Below are 21,993 nucleotides of genomic sequence, written 5' to 3'. Positions count from 1 at the left end.
CTAGCGCTTACTCCGAGATTGCATGCGATATCGGAGGTCATGGTTAAAGCGTCTCGATACCAGAGCGGTAGACTGGCCGCGCTGGCGTCGCCGAGGCACCCTTGACGCAGTTACGTTCTTTGCCTTTGGCTTCGTGTTAGCGTGCGTCGGCTCATCGGAGTAGTGCAGCTCCCACGTGCACCAACGGGATTTCTCCGCCGCCGACTGCTTCAATTGCGACAGCACCGACTAACAAAACTGCCGCAATATGCGTTGCAGAAAGGACGCGAGTTCGACAGGCGAATGTCGTGCCTTGGTGGAGCGAGAGCAGCGCCTGCGAGACAGAGGCCAGCGGGACGCACGCGTTTGCGGCTCAGGCTACGAACCTCTACCTCCCGTGTTGCTGAAGCGCAGTGTGTGTTATGTATGCATGAGCACAGGCGTCGGCTACCCTTTACTAGAAAGCGCACACCGTAGTGCATACCGGGTACCAATGTTGATTATGAGCTTGTTGATATCATCCTTACGCGGGATTCACGATTCGCTGTGTCCAAATATATGTTCACACCTTCAGCTACCGTGCGCAACGGTTTAATCATGATCATGGGCGTTAGTCCTCGCGATATGGACATGCCGTCAACATGGGTGCATCCCCGTCAAACGGTGTTATAGCTGCCAAACACGAATAGACATTGTACAAGCTCTCATATGTCACTACACAATAAGCAGTACTTCTGTGAAGACACGTGTCACTTTCGTGTTATACCGATTCCTATGACAGAGGGATCAGCCATGTTTTTTTTTCTTCCGCACGCGCAAACGTCACGACGCGTTCTCAAATCTCGTTTGTATCCTGACGCGTCTGATTGTGTAATTTCCTCGCTCTCGCCGACAAGCAGGCGGGCTGCAGTCGTCCGAAGGTAGAAGGGCATTTTATCTCGTTTTTCCCGTTCACAGCGGCCGCTTAAAAAGAATCGGTTTTTTCTTCTTTTTTGCGTCGCGTTTTCTCCGCACGGGATTTTATTCTGTGTGTTGAGGCAGGCAGGCCGCCTTGGCCCGTTTGTTATCTAAAAGCGTATATTGAGTGTATACATGCCGTGCCAATCGGCTACATCGAGGGCTTGCCGGCTTTTCCTTTTAGTTTAATTTTGATTTCATGAAAAAAGACATAAGCAAAGTCGCGAAGCGAAGTAACGACAGTACCAATGCGAAGTATCAGTATCAATGCGACATAAGCGAAGTGACGACAGTATCAATGCAAATAGATCACGTCAGCGCTTACAAACCAGACGCGATAGACCGCGCCGCGCAGCGAGAAGCAGCCGACCGGAACTATTAGTTGCCAGCGGCAGCCGTCAACACCGCGAAGTTACGCGGAAAGGGAACCACACAACAGTGAAGCGAGGTGACGTAATGCACTGGGCGGGGCACCTCGAACGGCGCTCCCTCTCTCCTCCGGAATGAAGCGAGTTGAGAGGGAGTTGAGAGTGTAAATATAGCGATCGCTATATCTCCGGTCCTACTTTAGCTTTTCGAAAAGTGATTTCGGCTATATATTCCTGGGAAGGGTCCGACTCATTCCAGGGTGTTTTTTCACGCCAAGCCCGAGGAGTGGTTCATGACCCCTTTAATATTGGGAGATAAAGACGAACATAGGGATATGAAGAGGCCAAGGTGACTGCCGATTTTCCCTGAGTGTGTCAGCGCAGGGGTGCTGTCTACGTGTGCTGTCCACGCAGGGGTGCGCAGGGGTGCCGTCCTATTGAGGGTGGTGCAGCGAGGAATGGAATGGAAAATGGTGGTAACCTGAAGGGACAAGAAGAGAGCAGAGCGGGTCAGGAAACAAACATGTGTTAAGGGCATCTTAGCAGAAACCAAGACGAAGGGCAAGGGCAGGTCATGTGTAGCGTAGGCAAGATAACCGCTGGTCATTAAGAGTAACAGACAGGATTGCAAGAGAGGGCAAATGCGCTAGAGGGAGAGAGAAAGTTAGGTGTGCAGATGAGATTAAGAAATTTGCGGGCATAACATGGCCGTAGAAGGCACAGGACTTCGTTGATTGGCGGATCATGGGCGAGACATTGGCCTTGCAGCGGCCGCAGTCAGGCAGATGATAGCGACGATGATCTAAACGTCTGCCAGCCTAGGTAATTCCTACATACAGCCACTAGCACAAGTCCTTGACGTGCATGGGTTATTCCTATGCAATCTAAAAAAGAACATATGCATTAAGGCCATAATGCCTTACTGTATCCTAATCACGGATGGCGTGCTGCAACATCACTGACACTAATATTTTTGATCAGGGTAGCACTTAATATTAATCTACGAGAACAACGCTTTGTATGTCTTGAGGCCAGTGCACTGTCCGATTTTAGTGCACGCTAAAGAATCGCAGGTGGCGGAGACCTCTACTATGACGTCTCAAATAGCCAACGGCGCTTACGGGATGTTAAATCTCATAAACCAACCAGCTGTATTATATCGTAAAGTCACGATGCCGTATAAACTCGTGTACATGAACCCATAATGGGCTGTAGAAAAGCTGTCATAATAATTTAGGGCACCCAGGCGTTCACTTCAGGCTGAAAATGAATAGCTAAAGAAATGCATCAGCACTCAGTACCCTTTGACGTTGGATTAATGTTGAAGTTGCGAAAGGCGGCTACATTTTGACGCCCTTCACAGATTCAGGCGGAACGCCTCATGTTGGTGAAGGCGGTTCTTGCGCATGCGCGTTCGGGGGGGGGGGGGAGAGGAAAGAACATGATTCACAAGCAATGTGGCTTACACTGCACACGCCCGTGCCTCGCTTGAGGGAACAGCATTGAAGGGCCGCCGAGTAGCGCAACATCCAATATCTCAAAGCACATATCTGGTCAGGGTAAATAGTGACTCTTGTGTGACGAAGGAAGTATACACCAGTTCGATCTGCGACAAAAGGAAGAAAGAATCAATTTACCGGCTTCAAGTAGTTGGAAACACTTCAGTTGTCTCGACATCAAACTATATACACGAATTCAATGAGGTCTTTTACAATTCATACAAGCGAACAAAAAGAATAATAATGTACTAATTGCAAGCAGTATATTTATTTTATTTACTTATATTTATGAACTCAGCAAACACTGTAATGCCTTAAGGCACTGTGGGTATCAATATAGTTGTTTCCTCAATAACGTTGTTTCCCTCCACTGTGGGTATTGTACTGAATAAATGAAAAAAAAAACGCCAGGCCTGCGCTAAAACCGCAGCACAGTCACAGCGAAAGCTGGAAGAGCGGCGTTTCTAGACCCCGTTGTAAGCTCTCTTGGGGCTACAATACAAGTACACTAGAAAGGTACCCACTACGCCATAAATCACAATTTTGTGAAGTTGAGAAGCACCTACTAAGCCATTATTCGTCATTCTGCGGAGAAGCGAGGCACCAGCTACATGTATGTAAGGCATTATGTGCACTTTGTTGACGCGAAGACTGATGACGATGAAGAATTATGGCTCAGCCCTTTGTAATGGTTTGGAAGCTTTAAACGGCCCACCGGTTATGTAATTTGCACTGGGTGACGCCCGGTCGCTATTTCTCTCTCCCGTCATGCTGTATAACATACGTTGACATGGGAGAGAGACGCGGGGGGGGGGGGCGAAGAACTTTACTGACACCCCGAGGAAATGGATCATGCGCTTATGGGCTTCCTTGGCAACCAATACAAGTGCACTTGCGAGGAACCCACTACGCTATAAATCATTGTAATTTTTGAGAAGTAGGGCAGCAGGCACTGTGCCATTTTTCGTCATCCTACGGAGAGCCGTGGTACCTGCTAAACGCATGTAAGGCATTATGCACACTTTGTTGATGCTGTGCCTGATGACGATGAATAATTTTGGCAGAGCCCTTTCTAATGGGTTGGAAGCATTCAACAACCTACTCGTTGCGGAATTCGCATTGTGTGACGCCTGGTTACAGAATTCGCGTTGTTCGACGCTTGGTGCTTATTTAACTCTTCTACCACGCTATATTGCATATGCTAATGTCGTTCCTTCCCGACATGAAGCCTGTATAGGACCTTTTTGCAAAGCAGTTTCAAGCACCGGCATGGATCAGAGGTTGAATACTGGGCTCCCCACGCAGAGGGCCCAGGTTCGAACCTCGCTCCATCCTGGAATTTTTTCTTATTTCGTTTTTTTTCTTATTTCGAGCGATATTGGTTACGGACACCGGCGGCGGCGGCGGACAACTACGGTGCCAAAAACGGCCGTTGAAATGATTTCATAAGAGCTTTCGCTGTAACAAACACATTCACTAACGCACACACGCCAACTTGAGCATATTCCTTCAATTGATTTCAATTTAGGTAATAATTATTCCACTATAGTTTAAAAACACAAATATTGTACCCTATCCTTTCCTTGAACTAATAGACCCTTCTTCTCATGCGCAGCTGCGATTCCCTGCGCTGTAGACTCGCCCTACTAACGGCGGCACCAGTTGTACTTCAAGTGGTGAGGAGGTCCTAGTTGCACGCACTGCGTGTTCAGTTTAGGAGAGCCGAGTCTACATTTTCCGCGCCATAGTTCAAGAAAACTATGCTTGAACGCACTGTTTTCGGTAAGTTACTGGTTGCCATTACTTGGGCTAACTGCATCGCAGGAAACCTAGCTTTACAAATATGAAACGGATCTGTTGGTTTCATTAGTTGTGTCGAGCAGCTTATGCTAAGAACTTTTTGATGGCAAGTAAATCTTACTATAAACAGAAGATCCCCATCCGGCTGCAACGGCATCTTTGTTGACGAGTGGCACGGGAGCCATCTGGAGGCAGATAGGCGCGACGTCTTTTCCAAACGGGAACGGGTATTTCACCTGAAGCAGAGAACGTTGCCACCATTCAGTACAGGAATGACTTGTGCATACTCATGCTTCGGGGATCGTGTACCGACGATCGAACTTGTCGCGTAGTGTCTATTGATTGCGTATTTTTAAGTACGGAGCACTCAGGGACTCAGGACTCAGCATTCATCTCCTATGCTGTCATCGTATACTGTCGTCGTCGTCTCATGTCGCTTGGCGTAACGCAGGCAAAACCTTGTATAGTATGGCCATATATAGCATAGGCATGTATAATGTGGCGGTGGGAAAGAGTAGCGAGGATGAATAGTAGCGATGTGAGTGTCAGGAGGAGCGAAGACAGCGGGAGGATGAACGGAATGTGCCGCTTGGAGTCACAGGCGCAAAACAATAACATAGCCATGTATAGCAAGAGGGCGGTAAAGGGGAGTGACGGTGATGAGGAGCTATGGGAGTGTGAGGAGGTAAATGAAGAAGAAAAGAGGAGCACGAAGGGAATATGCCACTTGGCGCGACGCAGCTAACACCGTGTATAACATAGCCATCTACAGCAATGGTGCGGGATAGGAGAGTGATGGTGAGGAGCAGTAATGTGAGGGTGAGAAGAATGGAAAGGAGGAAAGGACCGTGTAAAGCATCGCATAGCCTTGTATGGTGTTAGGCGGACGAAACCCTGTTAATTATATCGTTGTATAGCAAGGGGGTGAGAAACGGATCAGAGTGCGCGGGGAATGATGGGAGTGTGAGGAGGATGGAGGGGAGTAAGGGAGAGGGTAAAGCATAGAATAGTGATCTATGGCGTCCCGCATTCAAAGCCATCTGTAGCACAGCTGCGTATAGCAGGGGAGTAGGAAAGGGAACTGAGGGTGAGGAGGATGGAAAACAGGAATGGAGAGGGTAAATGATAGCACAGTCATGTATGAAGTTAGGCAGGCAGAACCATGTACAGTCGAACCCCTCAATAATGAAATCACCGGGGAAGCTTTTTTTGTTGATTCTCACGAGAAGAGAGAAAGAGAGATGAAAAAAAAAATCACAGCATATCCACGGAGTGAATGATGATGAGTGGGCGAAGCTGCGGAGGTTCAAACGGTAAACCGTGAATCTTCTGTGAATTCTGCCCAGTACATTATCACCGACGTGAGATCGGGCGCGTTTATACTAAAGGTTCGATGAGTTATGACAACTTGCAGCTCACTTTAATTTTACATGTACGCTGTGAATTTTCATTGTTTAGAAAACCATTGCTTTAGAAAACACCTGGTGTCTTTCGTTAAGCAGCTGGCGTCTTTTCGTTTTGCTTTAGAAACATCTGGCGTTCTTTTGTATTGCTTTTAGAAAACATCTGGCGTCTTTCGTTGGTTTATTTCATCAATCAACGTCGTTTTGAACAAAATTATTATTGTTTAATCACGCACAGGAGAAATCTCACCAAGCACTACCTTGGAGGTAAACAATGGCTGCTAATGGGAATGAGAGACAGAAGAAGTCGGCTTTTAGCTAACACTTACACTTCTACTTGTACTAACGTTTCCTACTGGAACATGCCAATGGCGTCTAATTGGGAATGAGAGACAGAAGAATTCGGCTTTTAGTTAACGCGCCCGCTGCGAATTTTTTATTGTTCAACAACGCACAGGAAAAATTTCCCACCGGCACCACCTTGGAGGTCAAGATCTGGTACTAGCGTTACGACTGGTTACGCACTACGACTACGACAACTACGAGGGACGAACGTGTGCCGCTTTAAGGAGCTCCGCCCCTAAAATGAAGGTCGGGAGGTTAACCAGATATCAGCATCTGGTTTGATACCCATCACTGGGGTGGGGGGAAATAGGGGCAAGAGAGGGGGTGTAGAGAGAGAGGGAGACTATCCCGAATAGAATATTCCGGATAGAATAGGATTTGAACCCGTGCCCTCTGCGTTGCAGCAGAGTATCCTGCCACAGAGCCACGCCGGTGCTTCAAATTCGTTCATAAAACGCACACGCATCACGCATCAGCTTCATGCACTGCCACGAAAAACATGAAGGGAAGCGAATCTTGACATCTCTCGGCTTGACTGTGGCGATATCTTGGAAAGAGGTTACTGAAGACAGCGTCGCCATCTCTGCGCGGCTACAGAAAACGTGAGCGGATCTTGTAAACAAACCTTACTAAGCCTTCTGCACTGCTAATCGGCAGTGTATCCTAAAAACGAAGCTATCTTACCGGGAGCATACGGCTGGTGAAGCATCGTTACTCAAATCTAAATCAAATGCGAACATTATTTGGGAATGAATGAGTTTCATAATACAGGACGACGACTACAAAGATTGGAAGTGGACGGCTCTCGCTTCAACAGGCACCGCTATCTTGCGTGTGGTTTAACGTGTGTCTGGTTTAATGCTTCCCAGTCACTGCAAAATGCTCAGCCATACTTCTTCATTGTCATCAGCCCCACGCAGCATCAACGAATAGCACATAATATCTTACAGATTTGTAGCGGGTACCTCGCTTATCAGCAGAAAGACGGATAATGGCGTAGTGGGTGCTGTCCTACCTCAGAAACATTATGCTTTATGGCTCAGTCGATACCTTGCGAAAAGCCAAAACTTCAGACACAGTTGGCCTTGCCCCAACACGAAGCTGCTCTCAGGATTGGCATTAGGCAGTATCGTAATTGTCGGTGAATTTTTTGGTGCCGTAGTTGTACGCCGCCGCAGGTCTGCATTACCGCTACTGCGCTAAAGAAGCAAAACACGAAATTATCAGAAATATTCACCGCCATATCCACGAAGTGAATGATGTTAGAGAAGCTTGCTCGGAGATGATTGGGTAACCCGCAAATGCTCCGTGCACATTCTTCTACCATCATATATAGACGTGACAACGTTGTTATACATACATTACATCCACAATGTTTATTAATTTACGGTTGGATGCACTATATACATTTTGATGAAGTATATATACATTTGGATGAACTATAAACATTATATATACACAAGAGATGTTCTTTTACAAAGTACAAGAAGGGCGTCCCTCGATGAGCTTGGGGACTCGTTTCCCTTTAAAGATGATTGCTTTATGATCAGTAAAGTATGTTACCAAGGGATCATCGATGATGGGACGCAATGGAAAGTTCGACAAGGCAACATCGATACAGGTGCCCCTGATGGTGGTGGGAAGTTTGCAGTCGTACGATACGCATCGGAGAGCGTAACGTGACATCATGTATTGGCTGGTTATTGGCAAGGCGAGATCTTCCCGAGCTGCTGCTGCGTTGCGAGCCCGTCGCGCTGCTGCCGTTCATGCTGCGGAGCGGCAGCGAAGAGTGTTCACTTAGTGAGCTCCTGGCGAAGAGAAAGGACGCTAGCGAAACGAGCGGTGCGGCCAGCGAGCAGTCACCTAACTAGCGCTTGCGCCGACCGTGGTGTGCCGCCTTGAGCGGCGGCGCAATCTAGTGAGCATTTTTGAAATCACTGGAAAGAGCGCAGCTGCGCCGACCGTGGTGTGTGCCGCCGACGGTCACGCAGGTGAGGACAAGGCGCGAGCATAAGAAGCTTGGCGAGCAAGTTCCTAAAAAATCCCGGATAGAATGGGATTCGAACCCGTGCGCTCTGGGTGGCAGCCGAATATTCTGCCACAGAGCCTCAGACTCCTTCACAAGAAGTCCTTATACAGGCTTCATGTCGGGGAAAGAATCGCGTTAACTCGTGTAATATAACGTGGTAGAAGAGTAAAATAACAACCAGGCGTCACGCAATGCCAGTTGCGTAACGAGTCGGCCGTTGGATGCTTCCAACCCATTAGAAAAAGCTCAGCCATAGTTCTTCATCGTCATCAGCCACAGCATCAACAATGTCCACATAAGGCCGTACAAGTGTGTAGAGGGTACCACGCTTCTTTACAGACTAACGAATAATGACATCGTGGGTGCTTCCCTGCTCAACAAAACGTATGTTGATTTATTGCATAGTTGGTGCCATGGAAGTCTACTTGTAGTAGTTACACCAAGAGGGCTCTAGAAAGGCCATTTTTCCAGGTTTTGCTGTGACTGTGCTGCGTGTTCCGCGCAGGCCATAGTTACTTCTCGTGCGTAACAGTCAAGTGCACCTGAAACACCCTTACGTCCCCCGGATGGATTAGTAATAAAACAGCGGGGGACTACAATGCGGAAGGATGTACTGTACCTCAAGGAGGGCGATGTCGTTCAAGGACGTTGGAGCCTCGTAATCCTTGTGAATGAGCATCTGGGAAGCCTCGACCTTCATTCCACGGCGGTGGTCCACACTGCCGTATGAGACAACGACCTTGTGCGTGTACACGCCCTCACTGCACGAAAATTAAAAAAAAGAAGTTGTTGAAAAAAAGTTGGCGATGAAAGTGCACATACATTTAAGTTAGAAGGATTGATTGTTGGGCGAGTTGGTAACTCAGGATGAAAGCAAATAGCGCGAAAAAACGTAAGACAAGACGAAGAAGCCTACATCACAAGCGCACACTAACAACTGAACTTTTATTAGAAAGACGAAAATATATAGGAAGCCCAAACCACATGTTCACCACGAACACAACCGAAAACCTTAGATGTGTGCATCCAGGTACGTTATCTCTGCCTTATTTAACGCAAGGGAAGGCTTTGCCACAGGGAAGGCTTTGCCACAGGGAAAGGGAAAGCTTTTTTCATTTTGAAAGCTGGAGATGACTGTGTGGTAAAGCCTTCCTTGCGTTAAATAAGGCAGAGGTAACGTACCTGGATGCGCACATCTAAGGTTTTCGGTTGTGTTCGTGGTGAACATGTGGTTTGGGCTTCCTATATATTTTCGTCTTTCTAATAAAAGTTCAGTTGTTAGTATGCCCTTGTGCTGTAGCCTTCTTTGTCTTGTCTTACGTTTTTTCGCGCTATTTGCTTTCATCATACGTTTAAGTGCAAAATTTATATTCGTTTGGTGAAAATAAATGTACGAACAGCGCAGGAAACAAGAAATAGTAGAAAAGAAGTGCGCAGCTTGCAATAGTGGTGCAAGGCTGGAACCATCACCGGAGCTGGTACATGATTTTTGGCGAGGACATGTCACGTGACTAGCTACTACGCGATGTTGCGTGATTTTAGGGACGTAACTAAATGCGACCTGATTTTATGAGTTATTGATCAATTGATCATTGGCTGCCAGTTGGCTATCACAGCCTCTCAGTCATGAATTTTTGGATCAGGCTAAGCTCGCCCAAGGCGTTACTATAATGTATTGGTTATTGATCGATTATCGAGTTGGTATTGTTCGCGTATAGATTGCTTATCATAAGGTATCGCTCATGCATTTGTGTCAGGCTAGTCATTTGTAGAATATATTGATTATTGATCGATTATCGATGAGCTGTTCATTGGATACCAACTGGCTATTGCTAGGCATCGATGGCTATGCTAGGAGCTGCTTGGCACATATCCGGTTTCAATGGCGCATGCCAGCCAATTTTTGCGAACACCGTACGCAGAACGATAACCTTCAAGAGCTCTCCAGTTGAAAGGCTCATCGTCATCTTCGCTTCATACAGAGGTCCCCATAGGTGTACCCAACAAAACTTACATCTACGTTATGGAGTGCCAAAAAACAATACAGTGATACACAGGAAGTCACAAACCAATTCTAAACAAAAAGCGTGCAGGGACCGCGGTGTCAGTGCCGCTCATTCAAAGCCATATTGTATATTACGTTCACTTACCGCAGTAGGCAGTGGGCTGCGGTGAGGACGTGACGCTTCGTGATGATAGTACCACCGCAACCGCCTGCTAAAAGTCCAGGATAATACGACGTCAGATGCACCTACGAGTAGAGAAAACACAAAATAGCCGTTGAATCGCAGCCTCACGAACCACTCCTCGGTGGAGGTCGCGAAGACTGGTATAATTAGAAAGGCCCTGCAACACTCTTTCAAGTAAGGAGGCATGTTTTTGATTGAGAATTTCAAACGATTTTTTGTGTGTGTTTTGTGATATCATGGGCTTTCACTTGAACTGTCTTCCGTATTAGTTCACAGGCCGTCAACTTTCGTCCACCGCCTAGAAGTAAAGTGCGAAATATGCATTCGTGAGCTTTTTCAGGTCTTACATGAGCACCTTACGTTCTAGAGGTATTCGCAATGTAGGAGCTCTGCAGTCGCCTGGGAGAGAGAGAATAAACGTTCATTTTGAGCAAGCGCACTGTGCGCCCAGTGTGGTTTTTTTTTCAACTTAGCCATAACTTGTCCTTGCGCCTTATTTACAAATGAAGGAAGAAATAACAGTTGACTGTGGAATATATTCCAGCGACTTTTTTTTTGGAGAAGCAGAATGTTTAAGGCGATGAATGAGAGGAAAGACACGCAGGTCAGCAGGAAGCACTGGCGGTTTGCCACTGACGGATAGGAACGGGACAAGCAATAAGGGGGCAAGGGGGAATGCACCAGCAATAGGAGCACGAACGGGGCTGCTCTTATATATCACGCAAAAGACGGAGCGGTGAAGGCGCTGGGTTCTATTTAAACCTCTATAGTCCCACGATGGATGTGCTGCTATTTTTCATGCAAGTTAGCACTTGTGCAGTCAACTGTAGGTACGCGCGAATCTACCACACACATTTCTTAAAAGCATTTTGAAAAGGTTACCGTACCAGCCATGGATACTGAGCTTCTTCGACTTCTGTGCCATTCACTATCATGGTCTTGTAGTACGACACGCCACAGCCTGTAAAAAAAATCAGTTACCGGGGGGCGGTATTGAGTGATAATGCCAGGGAAACAAGCATTTTCAAGTTTTGAGGATGAATAACTTGTCCCTAGCAATGCCTGAGATTCTACAAGTCATCCAATGCTCAATTCTTCGCACATGTTCATGACTGCTGTGGTGCCGTCTCAAACTATCACCTCCTGTCCCTTCTTTTTTTCATTGTTTTTTACAGACCAGCAATGAAGTTTTGTCTCGAGTGTTGACCTTTGATAGTTGCAGATTTCTTAGTAAAGATATGAACACAATTGTAAGCTAAATAATATTTCTCTTGCATTATCAAGATAGCAAGTTATTATTTTCTACTTTTTACTTATTCATCAAAAACGGGAGAGTATAGGCTACGTTAGTGCCGGCTGTGCAGTCGTCTTGATATTATTGAAGATGCATCCAAAAACAAGAAAAACAAGACAGAATATGTTAAGATGGAAAATAAATAATTAGATTGACAAATGACATGGGAAAAGTATGGCCTGTGACAATAGCATTTTCACAACGCGTATTCGATTGACTATGTATCAGCAAATGAAACAACTATATTTTGGTCTTGGAAAGTGCTTATTTACGTTTCAAGTAATGCTGAATTTGTCTTCGAATACAGAAATAAAATACTGCAATAATTTACCTTGTGGATTTAGAGTTTCCCTCTGCGCTGACAGCTGTAAAATGATAAAGATGTTTGTGGATATCCATAGGAGCGAATAGAGATCTCATTAGCTGTATTTCATAATTCATAAGCACCAGTGGCCGTAATGCGCCAACCACAAGTTAACGCTCAGTAAAAATGTCAAATGGCGACCTAAATGAAATCAACTTTTGTTTCACAGTTTGTTCAAAAGGCTTGTAGTCTCTTAGAATTTGAAAACACGCGCCAGGAAAACTTGTTCATGTTCTGATACTAATAAATCTGGGACGAGAGGCATTAGTGTTTCGTGTCGTTCGAGAAAAGGGATATGCTTATCGATCCCAAAATGCCGGGCATGCCGTCACAATGGCATTCACAGAAACATGTTCCCTGCATCGTTAGAACTCCGGCCTTTGTTATTTCCGGTAAAAAAAAATTGCGGGCTAAGTGTCTGTTACACTCAGAGACAGGTTTCACCTAAATTCCTGTTATTTCAAATGTTTCAGTGGTGAAACGCGGTGAACTAGGAATAATGAAGATGCTCTAACTACACTTGGTCGACAATGTTTATTTTCGCTTCAGGGAATGAGAGTTCAAAGGCCCTCGTGTTTTCACGAACTGCATTATTTGCTTTTTTACAGCGAAAGCTGTTATGAGATCATTTCAACGGCCGTTTTTGGCGCCGTAGTAGTCCGCTGTAGCCGCCGCCGCCGGTGTCCGTAACAACTATCACTCGAAATAAGAAAAAAATAAACGAGATAAGCAAAAATTTCCAGGATGGAACGGGGTTCGAACCTGGGCCCTCTGCGTGGGAGCCCAGTGTTCTACCTCTGAGCCATGCCGGTGCTTGCAACTGCCTTGCAAAAAGACGCTATACAGGCTTCATGTCCGGAAGGAACCACATTAACATATGTAATTTAGTGTGGTAGAAGAGTGAAATAACAACCACGCACCGCACAACGCGAATTCTGTAACCAGGCGTCACACAATGCGAATTGCGCAACGAGTGGGCTGTTGGATGCATCCAACCCATTACAAGGGGCTCTGAAATAATTCTTCATCGTCATCAGGCGCAACACCAACAAAGTGCGCATAATGCCTTACATGTTTTTAGCGGGTACCACGGCTCTCCGTTGAATGACGAAAAATGGCATAGTGGCTACTTCCCTATTTCACAGAAATTATGATGATTTATAGTGTAGTGGGTTACTCGCAAGTGCACTTTCATTGGTTGCCAAGGAAGCCCATAAGCCCATCATCCATTTCCTCAGGTTCTTCATAAAGTTTTTCCCTCCTCTCTCTGTCTCTCTTTCTCACGTCAACGTATGTTATATTGCATGGTGGGAGAGTGAAATAGCGACCGGGCGTCACACAAAGCGAATTACGTAACTGGTGAGCCGTTTAAAGCTTCGAACCCATTACAAATGGCTGAGCCGCAATTCTTCATCGTCGTCAGTCGTCAGGTAAACAAAGTGCACATAATGCCTTAGCTGGAACCTCGCTTCTGCGCACAATTACGAATAATGGCCTTGTAAGTGCTTTCCAACTTCACAAATATTGTGATTTGTGGCGTAGTGGGTACCTTGCTAGTGTACTTTAATTAGTAGCCCTAAGAGAGTTTACAACGAGCTCTAGAAATGCCGCTCTTCCAGCTTTCGCTGTGACTGTGCTGCGCTTTTCGCGCAGGCCTGGCGTTTTTTTGCAATAAGATTAGGGTACCCTTCAAAATTCCGAGTTGATAGGCTGCCGAAGACGTGCGTGATCTTATTTCGGCGACTACGTTTACAGTAGCGGCTCAATGTTGGATAGCAGCGGATGCTAACTTGTTACTTGACCTTTTATCTAGTATCATGGCTTACGAGTTTACCTTTTTTGTTTAGGGTAATTTTAGCACTTGCTTATGTTTATTTAGGCAGAGTAACAGACTGTATTACAAAGGCAAATGCGCGAGGGTAGAGACAGAGAGTTAGGCGGGCAGATGAGATTGAGAAGTTTGCGGGTTTCACGTAGACGCGCAAGCACTGGACCTGGTTGATTGGTGCAACATGGAAGAGGCCTTTGGCCTGCAGAGGGCGCAGTCAGGCTGATGACGATGCTTATGAGGTTCATTTATTTTCGTTGTTCATAGTTGAAAGTCTCTACTTGACAGTGCTTCATGCCAGACATTAGAGTAAATTTAAGAAAGATAGCGCGTAGTTGGTGGCCTGGCGTCAGTGCCGAATTCTGCTTTGAAATTCAACTGCACATGGTATCGTTAAGCACGAATTACAAGGATATCACTGACAAAAGAGTGACTTACCCTATTAAGTGTGGCCAGAAGCATGCTCAGCCCCAATAAGAGCTTCACCATTATTGGAGTCATTGTTTTGTCCAAATATTGGCAGCTGCGCATAGAGATAAACCTTCCTAATACAGAAGCATTTACCTTAAGATGAGAAATAAAATGCGAGGTATGTCTGAATACTGAAGGATTGACATCTTAACAAAGCACATTCCTGGCATCTTAGAAGATCCACAAGCGCCACCTATTGATATTTCCTGAAATGCGACGTAGGTTAACTTCACGAAGCTTTACGTACAGTTTATTACCGTAAAGGCCCGCTTTCTGGGCAGACCTTTTGCACAGATACGTCAGTGGGACGCCCTAACTGCCGTGCTACAACCAAAATTACTTTCGAGCATTTGACGTCGTCTTACTCTGCTAGAGACAGCCGCGGAAAGAGAACATTAGATTTCACATGGTGGTGTGATGCGACGATCAACTCGAGTCGCCGAGATGCCCCGTAAGAAATACTAGAGCTTCGTTTGCAATCGTTGAAGAAGTAAAAATTTCTATCTTCAAATAATATCCTACCGCCACTCAGCGTACTGGCCATCGTTCAGAAGTAACGCTCTGAATAAATCACATATACACGCTAGGTCTTCGTTCTTCTGCGTACTGACTTAGCACGCAGCAAACTGCTTCCCTCTTTTGTTACGCCGAGAACTTATGGATGCACCAACAGGCCGCTTCGAGAAGTATGCGCTTTTCGAAACATGTGCACCAGGTACGGTTCGTGCTATTGCCATCATGAGCACTGGCTCTTGCTTCGGGTTCCACGATATGTTAATCAGAGACGCCTTAATGAAGGGCTCCGGAAGTTTCGACCACCTGTGGTTCTGTAATGTGCACCCAAGTCTAAGCTCATGGGTGTGCTTTCACTTAGGTGACTTAGGCTCCATCGAAATGTGGTACTGGCTGTTTAAGGGAGGTTTTCTTTGGTACGCAGTAAGCTGCGACGCCGTTGAGAATAAGAAACCCACGCACTCGTCATTCATATGCCTAGATTGTAATGCGTGCCACAGAAACCGTACCAAGCAGCGCAAGACATACATGGTGATAGATAGATAGATAGATAGATAGATAGATAGATAGATAGATAGATAGATAGATAGATAGATAGATAGATAGATAGATAGATAGATAGATAGATAGATAGATAGATAGATAGATATATAGATAGATAGATAGATAGATAGATAGCAATTCTTAGTGGTATCCCTGGAGATGTTAGCCTGGTTTGTAGCGTGGCTTCGAACTCCAGATGTCGGGTGATGGCTACAGTATAAACAATTGGAAGTTGTTTGCTTGCATAAAGCATAAAGTAACACACACACACACACACACACACACACACACACACACACACACACACACACACACACACACACACACACACATATATATATATATATATATATATATATATATATATATATATATATATATATATATATATATATATATATATATATATATATATACATGGCTTAAGGGGAAAATCTGTTAAGTCCAGGTATTTTCTATATTGAATAAACTTGCAGGTAGTAGACATTCACAAGGATAAAATGCTTTTAGTAACGGTTCGGCGGCGACACTGCCTTCGACAGAGTAAGTGACTTAGTGTGACAAAGACCGTGCCACGGCCGAAACATCAGTGAAGGCAATTTTTGCCCTCCGCCAGGGTGGTCTAGTGGTTACGGCGCTCGACTGCTCACCCGAAGGTCGCAGGATCGAATCCCGACCGCGGCGGCTGCATTTTCGATGGAGGCGAAAATGTTTGAGGCCCGTGTACTTAGATTTAGGTGCGCGTTAAAGAACCCAGGTGGTCAAAATTTCCGAAGCATCTCATATTCATATCGTGGTTTTGGGACGTTAAACCAGATAATTCTTAATATGAAGGCAATTTTTGCATTTTCAATGTGTGCTACCTGCAAGTTAATACAGTATATATATATATATATATATATATATATATATATATATATATATATTAGTAATTCATGTCGTTTCCTTCAGTTGCGTACCCCTTAACAACAGCAACAACGCTTTCGTGTGCGTTGAGTAGAACGTGCGCTCTTGTGTTGTTCTTTTATCTTTTGCGCTATGGTTTTTTTCTTCGAAAGCGCCGAGAACTCTACGCGGTGAATGCATTGAGTACTTTAGACAAATCCCCTGCTCGTACTAGGCGATGTTTGTCGCATGTTTGTTGGAAAAAAAGACGAAACTGAAACTGAAGGCTCAAATTCTTGTTGCTAATTTCATCCTTGCAAAAAGCAATGGCCGCATTCATTTGCACAAATGTCTGTTTGTCAGAGTAACGGCAAAGGGACAGCGCAAGCGAACGAATTTACAATCACCTGTAGTCAACAATTCATCGCTCTAAAGTGTATTCGAGGCTCGTAAGTCCTTAGGACATAAAAAGAATGACTTACGTTTTGGAAAAAAGTCAGTGCCGAGTTCAGTCTTTTCTCTTTGGCACAGAAGAAGAGTGGACGGTGGAGAACAAGCGAAAAAGCCTTCCTCGGTGATTTTCGCTTCCTATTGAGTCCTTATATCCACATAGAACAAAAGATGACATGCGAATATCCACAATGGAGGACACTTTCTGACCTGTATTGTCTATGAATGTTGTCAAGGGTGAAATGTGAGGCAAAGTCTGTTGGGACGGGATCTTCAGTGTGACAGCTGCTTCTTTTGTTTGAAAAAAGCACGCGAAGGAAGGAAGGAAGAAAATAGAAGGGACAAAGAAGGAAGGTCAATCAGATACTCGCGAAAAACTATTGCGATATACTGTCTCCAGCGCATGCCGATTTAAATATAGCAAAGCTCTGGTATGGCGGATCTTGGGTGGTTTAACAAGCCGGAAGAATTGTTAAACAGGTCCTGCATGGAACGCCTGTCTTCTCAGCATCTCTGGGGGGTTGCTATGTCCATCCAAACTGCAAGGCGAACAAAAAAATATTGAGAGATAAATTGAAGCTGCCGTAGCACACGTCACACGTAGTCAACCAAGACAATGCACTCCTGAAAGAGATGACTCGTGTCGTATGATTCATGAAGGGCTCTCAACTATTTCTTGCATAAGGAATATTTTTTGCAGGGCAGAGAGCCTAGTTTTTGTTTAAAGGGACACTAAAGAGAAAAGCGATTTTTCGTGTATTAGTAAATTGCTGTGCCACAATACCGAAAACGCCATTGTTAGAGCGAGAAGACGCTTGGTAAGCGAGAAGACGCACGAAATGGAAATGTGGGCGGTGAGGCCACCGTGAAATTTCCGTACTAAACGCCATGACGTCACAGATTTTAACGGCCTATACTAGGTCACACGTAGTTTCCTATCGGTAAAATGAAGTGCAGTGAAACCTCTTTGATACAATTCTGCATAATACGTTTTTTCATGATAATACAATTTTTTTTTAGTCCCGGTCAACGTCCCTTTAAATAATGCATTTTCATTTGTTCATTCAATCTAATTTTTGCTTAAAATTGGCTAACACGACGCGGAAAGTGTATCTTGGCCGATCTTTGCTGTTTAGTTATTTGTACTAGCTCGAACCTTGTTCCAACAAACCACAATCTCCCGGCTGCAGAGCCACTGAGGCCGCAGCAGGGTCGGTTTCGCGGTGAAAAGATTGCTCCCAGGTGCGGCCGCCGCGCTAGACAATGATGATGATGCGCCAGCTGATGCAGAATATCACTGACGAGTACTGCGGCGCGGTGACAGGTGCGGACAATGGCTGCCACGGCGACGACGATGACACATTAGAAGCCGGAGATATCCATGGCGACCGGTGTTCAAACGTGACTTGACGCTCTAGAAGACGACAGCAACGAAGCGCGCGCGCGAATGCACTGCCGCTTGGGCAGAACCAGTAGAAGACGATCAAGCAAGCAAGCAAACGTGCGCGACTCTTGCGTCGAACGGTAGCAGGTTGTGAATCCAACGCCTGAGCTACTACGCCTGTTAACTTGTTCACGTTTCCTTGCGCGATATAAATTGTGGAAGCCAGACGTGGCTTGCACAGACGTAACAAAAATAACAAAAAGCAAGCGACGCACTCGAATATTTGAACGCACTTCGTAGCTTCCTCACGAATGCAGGGCTTAGTGAGCAAACTGCAGTTTCGTTTTTTTAACTTTTCAGAAGAATGTACTCATAGGACGTTGAAACGAAGACCGCGCAGCGCAAATTGACCAGCTACTTCAATGTTGGTCAATTAAAGTGAGTTGCTGACGGAGGATGCATATTTTACTCCTTTTTTTAACCTGTTTGGTTAATACGTTTTTTGTATAATACGTTTTATTTTCCGTTTCCCGTGAGAAACGTATCAACGAGATTACACCGTACAATGTTCCCTTGAGGTGCGTCTGCATAAGCAGGCGTTTGGTGAGCGGCGTCACCATGGTCCCAAGCCAAAGGGAGAAGGGGGAGGTGAGATTTGGACATCCTCCCACGTCTAGCCGTGCGTAGCTTTGCCATGTCTGTGGAAAAGGTGATCTTCGGGGTGCTAGTACCTTTAAGGACCCCGGCAGAGGCAAGACACCTGTTTCGCCCCGGCTTCATGCAGACGGTCCTCTGGGCTGAACCACCCAGAGGAAATCAGCAGTCGCTTTTTCCTTTCCCTTTCTCTCCCTACATCTTCATCTTTCTCTAACACTTTAAATCTTTCATGTCTATTTCTGTCTTCTATTTAGTTCATTGTTCCCTAGCGGCAAGGGCTAACCTGATGTATTGTATGCAACCTTGCGTATGCTATATCAGGTTGTAGTAGCTATGTACAGCTGGCCTCTGCGATTCCCAGGAGTTTCGTAGCGTCCCCTTGTGGGCTCTATGATGGGTGGCGGACGTCGCTACCGAAACCAAATAAATCTTATTGTTTGAAAACCATAGTTGAAAAGGTGTCTATTCAGAGGCACATTTCGTGCTCGAGTGGGCAAGGTTTTGTCCCGACAATTTGTTCAGGAAACTGGAGTACTACAGGGTAATGTCCTGAGTGGCACCCTTTTGTAGCGTTAGCTACACTTGCCTAGCCGGAGCAGATTTCGCGTGGAGCGTCATAAGCCGTGCTGCGTATGCGCGAGGATTAGTGATGTCACACAGCTGGGTCACCGGAGCTGGCATCTCACGCGCTCTCCGACACCGCCGCGCGAGGCTCGCCGCTGCTGGTCTGCGCCGCATTCGAGAGGAGTGACTTCGTAGACACAGTGGCGCCAGCGCGCGCGCAGCTATTTGCCTTCGCTGTGCAGTCGCCGACTGACACTGCGCTGGGGCTGCTTGATAGCGCCTCTGACTGGCGTTTGCAGGAGGGTAACGTCATGGAGAAGGAGAACGCAAATGCTGCTCAACGGCGCAGAAGAGCCGAGAAGCTTATGTCATCGGATCCCGAAGTAGCTGCCTGGCAATTAGCGGTTCATCGTACGAAGAATGAAGAAGCAACCTGACGTTGAGCAAAAATAAATATGCATGTGCCACATAATACGTATACCGTGTGTGTGTCATTGGAGCAGCAGTAAGCATGACAATCAAGCCAATCCTAGACAATCTGGAAAGCTCAGAATAATCAGCTGAACCTTTGCTAACGCTACGTATATCCTGGCATAGCCAAGCTAAGCCACTGCATTTTTTTTATTATAAAAATGAATTCCTTGCGTCTGTGCGTCCCACGTAACATATTCTATTCCACGTATGTGGAAGACGTGCAGATAGGCTTTAAGTCTCGTAATCTTGTAATATGTGAGCGTATTTAAGTCTCGTAATCTTGTAATATGTGAAGGTATCTAAATGGGCAGGCAAAAATGAGTTCACACTGAATCCACAAGAACACTTGCGTGGTATTCTCTAGAAAGAGAGGGCTTCATCGCGATCTGGGTATTGATTTGCGTGGTACTGTATCTCTCTAAAAACGGACCATAAATTTTTAGGCTTAATGCAAGACACGAGAACTAACCTTTACATCACACATGAAGTATATAAAAAACAAGTGCCTTAAACCAATCAATATCCTGAAAGTGTTGTTACGCACTTCGTGGGGCAGTGACAAGAAGTGTGTGATGGATCTGTATAAAAACCTCCTACGCACGCGCCTAAATTACGGGGCGATAATCTATCAGTCTGCGGCACCAAGCGCCTTGAAGATGCTTCACCCTGTCCACAGTGCATTCGTCTATCTACGAGCGCTTTTCGCACCAGCCCCGTAGAAAGCCTCTACGTGGAACCGAACGAGCAGTCTCTCCATCTGCAGAGATCTTACATGTCTTTTGTATATTTTCTCAAAGTGAACGCAGAGAAGGAATACCCCTCACACTAGAATGATTGATTTGTTCACTTCTGCACCCTTTGGCAGCCGTCCTACCATGAGACAGCCCTACGCACTTCGTGTGAGGGGCTAGTTGAGGAATTCAGTCGGTCACTGTATGAACGCTGTATGCCGCTGCACATCCCCCGCCGTGTCAGTGGTAGCTTACCGATTGCGATGTATCTTTTGTGGAAGTTGCGAAGCATGCGCCAGTTGCACATATCTGTACGCATTCCCTCGTACTGCAGCACAAGTATTCATACCCTGAATTCTTTACAGAGGCCTCAATGTCTAACACATCTGTCTCATACGCAGCGGTCGGTCCATCTTTTTCGGATGCCGGCGTTCTGCACCGTAGTGCAAGCACCTTCACAACAGAGGCTTATGCGAAATTTTAGGCCGTTACACACATCAACAACAAAATGCAGCGATATACACCGATTTTCTACGGGTAATAAAAGCTTTAAAAACTCTGAAAAAACACATAAATCTGGTCCTTGTCTCTCTACACTCATGTTTATGCACGATCTACACACTAAACAACATGTCATTGTGTGCTGGGTGCCAGTGCTCCGGATGTCTAAGGCAACGTGTTGGCGTACCAGCTAACTGCATCCGTCCACGAAAACAATGCACATCCATCCCTGCATTAGACATAAAACCCTTTCTTAAACGAAAGTTCATGGATTATTGGAAGAGCTCATGGGATAGCAACACACAAAATGAAATACATCTTGTCAAGCCACATCTTGGTAATTGGTCGCCAGTATCGAAGTCAAGTTGCACAGAAGTAAAACTTACTAGGCTACGAATAGGACATGCACACAACACACATGCATACCTTCTGACCGATGGTGATCCAACCAGGCGCGAGAAATATGGTCAACCACTTACGGTACTTTGCATTTAATGTAATGTAAAGAATTAGACACTGTTAGAAAAAAAATATTCCATTACCCTACCGACAACAGTACCTCTCCATCCATCGACGTTCATAGGTATAAAGGAGTGGATTTTAGCTATGAGTCACTGTTTACGTTTTTAAAAGATGTGCCTAGTCCTGAAGTCATTTATTCAGGAAGTCCCTAGCACGACCTCTGACCAAAGGTTGCTGGTGCGGTAGATACAACTGAGAAAGCACCTGCCTCGCGACCCTTGGACACAAGGGCCGTTGACCAAG

At 45.7% G+C, this 21,993-nt stretch overlaps 1 protein-coding gene across 1 annotated transcript in view; it reads right to left on the bottom strand.

Annotated features, from left to right (window-relative positions):
• Nucleotides 1-14,544, bottom strand: part of LOC119403115 (chymotrypsin-2-like) — a 45,131-nt gene extending 30,587 nt beyond the window's left edge. The window contains exons 1-2 of the mRNA XM_049418180.1: nt 14,494-14,544; nt 10,531-10,631 (exon numbers count right to left, since the gene is read on the bottom strand). Coding sequence (XP_049274137.1) covers nt 10,531-10,631; nt 14,494-14,544 — 152 coding nt within the window. The remainder of the gene's footprint in view (nt 1-10,530; nt 10,632-14,493) is intronic.
• Between the last annotated feature and the right edge of the window lie 7,449 nt (nt 14,545-21,993).

Source organism: Rhipicephalus sanguineus, chromosome 8 (genome assembly GCF_013339695.2).
Source record: "Rhipicephalus sanguineus isolate Rsan-2018 chromosome 8, BIME_Rsan_1.4, whole genome shotgun sequence".
NCBI classification, from domain to species: Eukaryota; Metazoa; Arthropoda; class Arachnida; order Ixodida; family Ixodidae; genus Rhipicephalus; species Rhipicephalus sanguineus.
Note: the sequence above shows the minus strand (reverse complement) of the source record. Positions and strands in the feature narration are given on the sequence as shown.